Source organism: Opisthorchis viverrini, assembly GCF_000715545.1.
Source record: "Opisthorchis viverrini unplaced genomic scaffold opera_v5_70, whole genome shotgun sequence".
Lineage (NCBI taxonomy): Eukaryota > Metazoa > Platyhelminthes > Trematoda > Opisthorchiida > Opisthorchiidae > Opisthorchis > Opisthorchis viverrini.
Window position 1 is genome coordinate 492,081 of NW_008751726.1, and position 11,739 is coordinate 503,819.

The window sequence follows — 11,739 nt, forward strand, 5'->3', positions numbered from 1 at the left end:
AGGTAATTTGCAAGCAACGACGCCTTACAGAAATGTTTCTTCTAGATTCAGAGGCAATAAAAAAGAGCAGTGGCTGGAGTATATCTTTTGATCTCTGACGTGTATTAGGATCAACCACAGTGGCATTATTAGTGTAGAAGTACTAGTAATTACCAAAGATATGACAACTAAAAATAGTTTTCATAAAATTCAATTGAATTTCGCGGTTGTGCGCATTTCTGTAATATACTAAAAAGGAGAGGCCATTACATAATTCGACTACTTCTCCAGCTTTCCATATATATTGGTGAATTCCAGAAACAAATAATGAGTGCTAAACAGTTTGTGTTATCTCTCTTAACTATTAATATAATATCATCCTGTGAATGGACCAAAAATTGTCCCCAGGGTTCGGACCAATTGGAAGAGGCAAAAATTCCCCCCACGCTTTATCCCGGTGACAAGCAAATCAAAACGCGGTTAGAGTCTACTGTGATATTTACTTCTCCTGAGCACCATCAGAAATGCGTCCATTAACACTGAATCAAGCACGATTCCAGGATGATAACCGAATGGCTTCAGCAATGTGTGTGAAACTGTAGTAGTAAAGTCCTGAAACATGCACCGTCTACAAGCTGGATTCGCTATCAACACAATCACACTAATAGCCTGCATCGAGCTACGCAGACTGGCCGCTCGGAGCGCTGGATTACACACCGTCTGTGTTGTAACGGAAGAATGTGCGATTGGAACAGTTGTATGTGACATGGGTCCGCTATTGAAAGATTTTGGTGTAGACATGTACACGCGAGACGATACCAGGGAGGAGACAGCAAGTGATCGTGGTCCGCTTGTGACGATAATTAGTGACTCGCAGACGTTTTCACTGGTTGGAACAAATCTTGTCACTCGTGGTAGAGTGGACAGGGAACACTACCTGGCTACAAAGCAGTGCAGATTGACGCCAACACCATACGAAACCGGGCAAACTTCGGGTAATAATACAGTTTCATTTTTTAACTGGTTTGTGTGTTCTGTTGTTCTGATAATGCTCGAAAGCAAATAGTCGGTATATTCCAATGTCATCTAAGTTAATAATTTGTCTGAGTTTGCCCCTGCAGTCTGGTTCATATGCCTTTGGAAGGCAGCACGCGACATGTCTTATGGCAAGTTTCACATGTCCAGCTTGATATGATTTTGAAAGATTTGTTTGTTGCCAGCCTAAATAAGCTAACGCAAATTTACATGCATAAGGAGTGAAATATTCTGCCGAGTTCAATGGGTGTTTTCACTCCGATCATCTACTACAAACAGTTGAGATTACCAGTTGTAATTAAAGTAGCAATAGTGCACCAATAGCTCCCGCAGATCCGTCAATGCAGCAGCTGAATACATCGTGGTTGTGATTAGTCTGGATGCTGAAATTGTGTAGCCGGACTAATGAAGTTCCGCTACCTTGTTGGGTTCATATTTTACTGAACTCTGATTCCACTTAAGATTGTTTGATTTGAAATCAACTTGCGTAGTTATCGCGGAGGTTATTGAGCGGTAACCGCAATATCATTAAAGGTGGACCGGTACAGCTTCAATGAAAGCTACTTTTTTAGCTTTTATTTTTTACCCAAAAGCAGCACGTGTTATTGTAAATACTGATGCGGTTTCAAAGTGGATATTATACTAGGCGGAAATGGTTTAATTGTTTACTTACCGTAAAAAGGCGTAACTGCCGTGATTAAAGTAAATCTCGAAAGAAACAACAATGCTCAACAAAACAGTGCTTTATTCATGAAAATAAGGTCTCATCGTGCACGTTTTCGGGAAACTATTTCTCCCTTATTCTTTTGGATTGGTTTAAGTAAATAAAGCCTACTGTACATATTTTACTTACAGTTCAGACAATGGATTCTATATGTGACATGATGTTTGTATATGACAAACAGAATCTTATAACTTACAGTTTTCGGTCTATTCGCAAGACCAATGGCACATTAGTGGTCATTGATATGGTTACTAAACATTTACACGTCAAAACACATCCTTGGTTTATTACTCTTGCTCTCATCACTGACAGTCCAGTATTTAATTTTATGAACACAAAATCCTCCTTAGTAGATGCCAGACTTACCAGTAATACATTTAAAAACATAAATATCTTAACACTGGAATGACTTAAAAAGGTTACACCGGATACCGCATGTAGGACGCCTCGTTCAATTTAGTTCATGATTGGTCAGATTCTGAAAGGAATTGGTATTATTGAAATTTGTTATTATAAACTAAGGATAAATGTAAAGTTAATGTCGTCTTTCGGAGTAATGGAGAGGAGCAAGTTTCGCGGTGAAATAAGTCAAACACTCTTAATACGCAGTTAGCTTTCTGGGAAACCATCTGGGGTTTATTGACATGAAAACTATGAGGAAAATTTTCGGGGAATTCACCTGCTTTGAAGAAAAATTTACCAGAAACTATAGTCTAAACTGGCCATTGTACAGCCCAACATTATGTCATACCATATTGCAGTCGTTCATCCAAAATGATTTCCATCGCCTTTATTGTTACATATTCACCTATTGCAGATCCGTCATTTGACAATTGAGCAAGCTTCCTTCTGGAATATATTATTATGCTTGCCCCCACGGCTGGAATCGCGAAAACAAAACAACAGCAGATGACATATTTTACGCGTTTGAACAGGAGAATTTGATAAAAGTGGTTGCTGCACACACGGGCGTCTAGACAACTGGCACGAAAATGTAGTCCTAATTTTTTTCATTATTGCTCTATCCGGCATATGAAAAAAGAGGAATAAAAGGTTACTTCTTGGCAAAACCAAAACTGAGCACAAAAACTTCATAAAAACGGTCCAAAAAATATTTGGAACACAGCGAAACCCTCGATTTACCTTAGCCTACAACAGTGCTAAATTCAAAATTATTAAATTGAGAATTAAATTAAGACAAAAAATCTATAACATATATGTTTATAAGCATGAAATTTGAGTCTTCGCAGGAAATACATGAGAATAGGTTCAGTGCACTTTGTCCCCAACCAACAAGGTCCAAATTTTATTTTTTGAATTGCATGGTACAATACAGGCCCGCTTTTCGTTGTACTAAGAGTAACTTGCGGCATTCAACTTGTTTGAATATCCGCACTTCGGAACTTGACAGACCGCTCCTGACTTGGAGCAATCGTCCTAAATAATCACCAACACGGAAATCAAGCACGTTCCTTAAAGTTCGCTCTTACCATTGATTATTTGTGTTGCATGTTCTTGATGTTACCAAAATCTGAGCTCAGATGATCAAATGTTCTTTGCATGTGATACTATCACTCTGTGAGAGTAGGTAAATGCGTTGTTATCGCCATGTGTTCATACTCTAGGCGAAACAATGGGCTTTTCCGAAGACTAAAATGAAGGAACGAGCGTTTGCCGCTTCATCTACTAAGTTTTTTTGTTCAAACTGCTCGGCCAGCTGCTGTTAATTCAAAAGAGATTTTCGATTGCCTACTTGAGGACAGTTGTAACAGCAGCATAATTACCATGGATAACTCTCGTTGGAGCGGCCCATGTGCTGTCTTCCTCCTGCAACAACACTCAGGAGGAACGGGTGTGAGTTGTAGTTGTTCGATAGCTCATCAGCAGTACTTATCCCTGAGATTTAAAAACGCTTGATTTGCACGCTAAAGGACTTCAGTCCAAATACTAATGAGTGGATAATATGCGCTACTAATAATCTCCAATATAAACAAAGGGCGAGTCTACCCATCGTTCTTATTGATGTGTATCGAGGACAACCATTTTTATGTTTTTAAACTTGCGACGTAAATACAAATTCTAGAGCTGGTACAACGACAGCTATTAAGAAAAATTCGGTGCTTCTAGACTCTCGAATTTCTTTTGTGAATATATACGTACGCTTGAAGACGCCTTCTGCAGTTCGTTCGTACAAGTGTTGTTTACACATTCTAACCCATAGTTTCGTTATAAATAAGTTTGATTTACCATCGCCCAAACTTTCAAATGACTTTGAAAATGAATAGTTTCCTGAATAGCGTGGATGAGCTTCACGCTTGTTTTCACACGCATGTAATCAAAACGTATAGCAGGGAACGTGTGCAACCTGTGTGATAGAGAGAGAGTACGTAAAATCTGCTTAGTCCGTGTGCTGTTTTATGTTGAGCAGCTTAAGGATAAACATCCAATAAAACATAACATTGAACACCCATTCTATTCTTTTTCGAGAGAACCGTTCAGAGCAGACCATCTTCATACGTCAAAAAATACGGATGGCTAGCAGAGACGAATGCATTGGCTCGCGCGTATCTGAACAGTCAATCAGATTTTGAGAAAATGGTCCAACAAGGACACACTGGTGCTGAAACATTCATCTGACTACTTAGTTCACAAGTCCTGAAGGATTACTTAGCACCCTCCATCTTGCTACACAAGTGAGCCTAAAAAGCAAATGGTGAGCCGTTATTTACTCGTTTAGACGATTTAATTCGTCGAACCGATTTAGTTGGTGTTGTGATCCAAGAGACAGTTGGCTTACTTGAGCCATTGATCCCGTCGGCTTACTGTTGCGCAGGAATGTGATACCAAACATTGAAAATATGACTAGGTGTTTCGGTTATTAAAAACGGATTGAAAACCCTTTATCAGTCTCAGATAAAAAAGCAACACCATCTTTTATTCGAGAAATCAGGGAAGTCTGTGAAGTGAGTAAGTAAAAGCTGGACAGAGTGTCCTCTTTGGGGTTCTTAGGTCTTGCACTAAAATGTCAAGACCATATATGCAACTTGATGCTCGATCTTTTGTGAAGAATAAGCTTTCTCGGAGATAGGTTGTTACTGATAACAATACTAATAATACTAATACTAATAATACTAATACCAATAATATTAAGTTGGGTTTCACCGTGCACCAAATAGATGCGGCAAGTATCCAGGGTTTTGCATATGACTCTAAAAATGGCTACAAAGCGAATGAAATACCAGTCATAACGACCTCTTGGAAACTTTACATGTATGAATGTAAACGGGAGATGACCACACTCTGATATAATAGCGCACTGCAAAATATAGACCATTTTAATAGAATGAGCTAAGAACGCCCTCGAAGTCCGCTTTCGTCATTTTGATAAACCATACTGTTAATTGGTGGTGCCTTAACAAGGCATCCAAAATTGCCGGTTGCTTAAGGAAAGCTCCCTGATAGTAGACCATGCAGTTGCTACAGGAAAAATGATTACAGTCCTTGAGACAAAATATCAGTTTTTAGTATATCTGTGACAAATCTATATTTTAGGCATCTTAATTGTGCGTTGCACTTCTTTAATTGGTCCGCAAAAGTTAATCTTAAACAGGTGCATCCACATACCTGCGCTCATGCGCTATACCTTTATGTATCTATTGAGTGATTTCCAATTGCAATAGTGGTCTGATTTCCGCAGCCAGTTTAAATACCTACCAGAAGTTGAATGAATGATAGTGCGATAAAATGATTGTTTTAAGGGTAACTTATATACCGGTTTTGTCAATTGAGTGGAATTTCGACATGTTTAGAATACGGAGACGGAAAAAAATTACTGCGGGCTTAAGAGGACAGGCTTATCGCTCAAATGTAGAGGGACGATTAGACGAAGGTAAACAGTTCACAATGCAGTCCATGAAAGAATGGTTAAACAAATTTCTATAAAGCGGGAGACAAAAATGTGGAAGGTTTAATATGTTATTTCATATTGACGCTCAATTGGATAAACGTGCTTTTTAGGGGGACAACTATGTGTTGCTCTTTGGATGAGTACACTTTGCAAGTTGCATTCATCTACTGACAGCAAGCTGCTCTGGGCCCAGTCGGACTACACCGTTGTTTGTAAAAAAAGCACTGCATTCTTTCTGATCATCTCCCTCTGATCATCCCTCTAAAAACTGAGATGCTTATAAAACCTTGGTAGGGAAAATATAAGGGTCCCACAAATAACTGATTATAATAGAAGAATTAAAAATTTAATCTATAGTGGAAAACCACGAAACAAAATATAGCAAATTTATCCATACTGTGAATCGTCAGCTGTGGGCACCTCACAAATTTCAGTAGTCTCATTTTTAAACTTTCTAATCTCATCACCCCATCAGAGGAGTAGTCCAACAAGACGAGTGGAACGTTGGTCTTACGAGTCGTTACTCGAGGTGCCATTTACTTTTTGACCATGATAGAAAGATGAGCGAATGTTGAGATTTTCGTAACCCAAGTGTCAAGTGTTCAAATACCGCCCGAAAGGCTGTAGGTGCAAAACACTGCGTTTCACGAGGTGAATAATGCAAGTAATAACCAACATTGATGAAACAGCTGTGTAGCGCTTGGGTGACGTCATTGATAGGGCTAACTCTGATATCAGAATTAAAAGGCTTTTGCATATTACATTTTTTCCAGCTTTCCTACTTACACGGGAAGCTGGAACAAGACAACTTATTTAGGATGATTAACACAAACTCATAAGGAAACTAAGCAAAAATCCTTACTGACCGCTGAAGAAACACGCCTGACGAAATGATTTTCTACCACTGGCGGTGTAGTCTATACCAAGTAATTAGCATCCAGGATAGACAGTTTCTTACACAATAATAATTTTGGTTTGCACCTTCATTGCCTAGCACTAGTTTTGAAGCTTCCACAAAACATAAGCTTACTCAGATCCACACACACCTGCTTGGGCGAAACCTGCAAGAGATCACTGTAGTAATAATCGCACTTTCTACCTAAACATGCATATTTCTCGATTGCGAAGAACAAGTGATTTTGCCTGAAACCTATCTGAGCGTCCCAGGTAGAAGTGTTACGATTTCACGTGAAACTTTCGGCAAGAGTACATTTTGTTGCTTTACTTGATTCATCTCAAAGGCTACCTATTCGAAGGCCGCAGTGATCATGCAAACGGGCTTATACTAGTTTATAGAAGCTCATGATGACAGCGATCATTAGGAGAATAATGTAAAAACACTCCTGAAATTCGTAAGGTACGCCCATGCTGACACAACCATTCTGTCGTAGAACGGACATTATAAAATGGAAAACGTGATTAGAATATTTTCAGCCAGAGTAAAAGCGGGTGATTGGGGATGACTGAGAAAACGGTGTAAAGTGAATTTCGTCAGTCGAACCAGCTTGACCTTGAGTGAAACGTTGGCAGGGTCGGAATAGGTAAGATTACAAGCAGATTATTGCCCTTTTAATCGGATATAGAAAACGGGGAAAAGGCTGTCCAACAAATTAGAAAGAGACGTAACTCCTGCAGAATCAGATTAGCCGGAATGTTGTAGGCCACAAACTGTAGTTAAGTTAAGCTAGACAACGCTGCGTAGGAGGATGAAATACACCGGCAACCGACAAGCTTATTCAAACGAGTCTGGGTAGACAGACGGTCCCAAGCCGTCGATGAGTGGAGCAATTTTCCTTCTCGAGGAATATGGCAAGTATCAAGGCGGAGTGCAGACCGGTGGGGAGATTAGATTACATTTTGCTCGTCTTCATCTTGAACCGTAGCATTCAGACAACATTCTCTGTGTACTACGTTGGACTTTATGTAAAAGCCGGTTCTGCACGATCTCGATGGAAGCATGGTCAGAAGGTTGACAGTGTTTAGGTGATTAACGTAGATTACTGGAACTGTGATCAAACAGACGATTAAATGTATATATTTACTCGAATCGGTGCTTCAATCAGTGACTCATGAGCCTTAGCTTCTGCTGATGCATTCTGTTGTCACGACAGAAGCAGTGTGGTAATACTGGGCCGCTCAGTCATAGACTAATCTAGCTAAGCGGTAGTTTTTGCAACTTCTTTTGTACACTAACATTTCCACATCCAATCTGTGGGCAGCATGAACCTATAGTCCGAATTATACAGTAATTTTCTTGATGTTTATCACTGGCTTTTAACCGGTGAACTGCATTTTGTTGAAGTTTATTGCGAACGTTTACTGAGGGTTTTATGTAGATAGCTATAAAACTATCCCATATATGGTCGTACTTTGATATTACTCCGGTATTAATTGACATCCTGTTGCTATGTTTTTGATAAAACCGACGAATTTTGTGCCCACTTGACTTGAAATAGCCTTCGGAAAGATTTTATGATATAGCATATTATCCTGTCATTGTTTACCATACGAGATTCCCGGATTTGGTAGAAACTCGCTAGTAATTTTTTTGCCCAGATCGGAGTTCGTTTCTCGTTTTAAACATATAGCAAGAACTCACACGATATAAACTCACTGTTATGTGCGACCAACATGTGAAACGTGAGCCGCAGTCAAACGTTGTTATGGGATGGAATGAATTCTAGGTGACTAATATAACATGTTTGTTGATTAATTTAGATGGTCAGATTTTTGAATATTGTCTCTAATAATGTGCTTTCGAGAACACGAGAATACGTAAGATGCCTGGCAAGAGCGAGCATGAGTTCGAGAGCAGACATGTCCGCTTTGGACTGCAGTGTTAGTATATAAATGTAAAATTACGTAGAGCAGACGGTCAACGATACACACTCCATTCTGTGAAAAATTCTGCCGCACTGGAATCTACAGGAGTGAGTATTTGGGACAAAAAACAACACTAGAAATCATTTGAGCATAATACTTTTTTTAATGATGACAACGGGAATTCGAATCAAGGCATCAGCAGGTTGTTACGAAACACGGCAGGCTAATAGACGCAACAATTCCTACCAAAAGAATTCGGAGAAATCATCTTTTGGTTCCATGACAACAATGGTAATTTGTAAAACCTTGATCTCAGAAACCATTTTCAAACAAAGCTACTCGTCATGTTCCGGAAGTGCGTTTGAGGGAGTACGATGTAACAAACAATGTAACGTCAAACGAGTTAGCCTTAAAAACCAGAGGCCATCAATTATCATAAAGGTAAGTCCTACGAGATTCTTGAAGTTTTCAGATAAAAGCATGCCAATTTCGCTATTTGGTTAATGCAGCAATGCTATAAAATATATGGCATAAACGTTCTATTAAGAATGCAAAATCAAATAAATTCAGGGCAATTTTTAATAATAAGTCACTATTTCGGACATTCATAACGATTTATCTCAGTTACCTAGTTTGTTCATCCCGAAAGTAGAAAACCGAGGCAAAATATAAGTACTGATCACTTTTTGGAGTCAGAATTTACGATATTATTTCAAGAAATCTGCATTGACGGGAATTCGCCTACGTCATACTACTTAGTCGAAATAAAACTTACAAATTGTTCCTAATGAACATCAAAAAAGATCACTTCGGTTACCTTTCTTGAGTCCCAATAAGGGGATGAAGACTGTGCAAGAAATAGTCTGCCCTTTTCATAGCGTGTGTCATGCGCAAGCAGAAAAACCACTGAGCAGTTCTTTTAGTCACACTTCTTGTGGAAGTTATAAACTTGAGTCAGCATTCGTAAATCATTTTATACAGTGAATCTCCAACTAGTCATATACTGGTTCAATTTTGTAAAAAGTGGGTAGCGCCTTGTAATTACTTTAGGGTTGTTTTGTTCTTTGTCGTGTCTGACATCAAAAATGCCGGCATAACAAGTTTTACGTTTAGGTGATTATGCCTAAAATGCCCATGCAATTGCGCCGTTTTCCAGTCAGTTTCATTCTCGCTTAACCCTGGTTTTTGGCCTATGTTTAACCGTAAATCTGGATCATTTTAATCTGCATCTGGGCACAATAACCGCTTTGTTAACTTTTCTAACGCATTATTCCTTATCTTTGCCCTCCGTTTTCTTCTTAAACTCACTTTCCTTTCTCAAGATATTACACTTAACATTCTACTAGGATAGACTGCCAACCTTTTTAATAGCATAAACGGATGAAATTATATGAGTCAAATTAATGTGAACCGTGCGGATCTATCTCGTGACAAGCACTACTAATTCTTGCAAGAATTGTGCGCTCAAGCTGTTAAATTTTCGTTCGTTCTCATACTGAGGGCTCTGTTTCAGGGGTGTGAACGAGCCTGAGGAAGGTGCGGTCTGTCAACATAGAGTAGTATTGTGTTGTTCGTCACAATGATTAGGCTTGTGAGTCCCGTTTGTGACTCTGATGAGCATTGCCATGATATTCACATGCCTAATTCCTCACGTTTTCCCGCGTGAGGGCTGACGCACAAACTTCAATCAACTGAATTTCTATATTGTACAAATGGCTACTGACGTTCCTGAGCTCTGGAACGCAAAACCACCCTACTTAGATTGCTATATTATGGTTAGACATATTAGAAAATGTCTGGAAAATGGCAAAGTTCAATTAGATTAGTCCAAGTTGTGTTTTTTATGAACTAATACCAGCTATATAAAAGAATGCAAGTTAACATTCCGCAAACAAATACCACTCACAACATCCGTGTGTAGGAATGAACGAAGGTTACTCTTGTGAATGCTAAGGTGAAAATATATCAACTCGTTGCATCGTCATCATAGAACTAGAAATTTTACAGCGTTATTTTTTAAAGGTCTTCGTGGTTTACAGAGGGTCAGCAATTATAATCCAATAAGTATTAATTCGTTTCTCTCTGGTTTGCGGCAGTGCATTATTTTGCCTCTAGAACATTACTAGACGGATGATTTAGGGCTTATAATGAAAAGTCTCGTCACCGAAAAAATTTTCTTTGCTCTAGCACATAAATACCATCTTGTGAAATGGTAGTGTCAGGAAGAATTTCAGGGCTTTGAATCATCGTTGGTTATTATACCTGGAGGTGAGTCAATGTGTCCTGAAAATGTGGATCAGACATACGAAAATTACCCATATTTCAGACGGGCGTAATGAAACTCACTGGGAAGAGGTTTAACCACTAACCCACCGCTACGCACCACTACGCTCATGAATAACTGCTGATGATGTCACCTCGATTGGTGATGAAACGTTTGCAATCAAACTGCCCAGCTCAGCGAACAAGCAACGACCATCACTGGGAAAAAATTATGACCGCATATAGCGTGGGTTCAGTGAAAAGTACGAACAAGATTTCACCTCTTTTTAATCGCAAATCATGATATTTTATAGCTTGAGGCAGCTACAGGCTAAGTTGAATGTCAAACAGGGTGCCACGTGAAGCATTGTGTTTTTTTAAATTTAAGCTTAAAAGCGCACAAAAATAAGTCGAATGTTTGGTCATAACAATATTGCAACAAATGATACAACACTAATCCTACAGTGAATCAGATAAAATGAAATACCAGCTTGACTTTCAAATCCAAAATGCTAGTTTTTCATTCGAATCAGGCGGGAACCACAATCTTTTCATATTTTGCCTGAACAAGAGAACCACTAAATGATTTATTGCCCTGCTTCGTTCAGAGGCAGCAAACGGCTTGCTTTTGAAATGGCAGCCAATTTCGGGCAATCCAGAAATGGCGCCGCAAACGTGCTTGCCAGATTTTGCCTAAAAGCAAGCAAAAGATTAAATTGAAGACCAGAAATACAAGCGGAATTGGCGCATGTTTGAAATAGACGCTGGGGAACAAAAAGGAATAATGTCATTTTGCCAAACATTTAGGTAAACTTTACGGTTCTCTTTATTATTTTGAGGCGCACTGACGATGATTATATGTGGTTGCATCCTCTTAATCATTAGCGTTTTATCACCCCAAATTGAACCGGGCCAATAGGAAACGGGGAAATTTCCACCCACGCTTTATCCCGTTGACAAGCAAATCAAAACGAGGTTAGAGTCTACTGTGATATTTACTTCTCCTGAG

At 39.1% G+C, this 11,739-nt stretch overlaps 1 protein-coding gene across 1 annotated transcript; it reads left to right on the forward strand.

Moving 5' to 3' along the window:
- Window positions 1-598: 598 nt before the first annotated feature.
- On the forward strand, window positions 599-11,427 carry T265_04321 (hypothetical protein; the record flags this gene model as incomplete). Its single annotated transcript, XM_009169030.1, has 2 exons — window positions 599-974; window positions 11,339-11,427. The coding sequence occupies 2 exons, from the start codon at window positions 599-601 to the stop codon at window positions 11,425-11,427; spliced, it is 465 nt and encodes a 154-aa protein (XP_009167294.1).
- Between the last annotated feature and the right edge of the window lie 312 nt (window positions 11,428-11,739).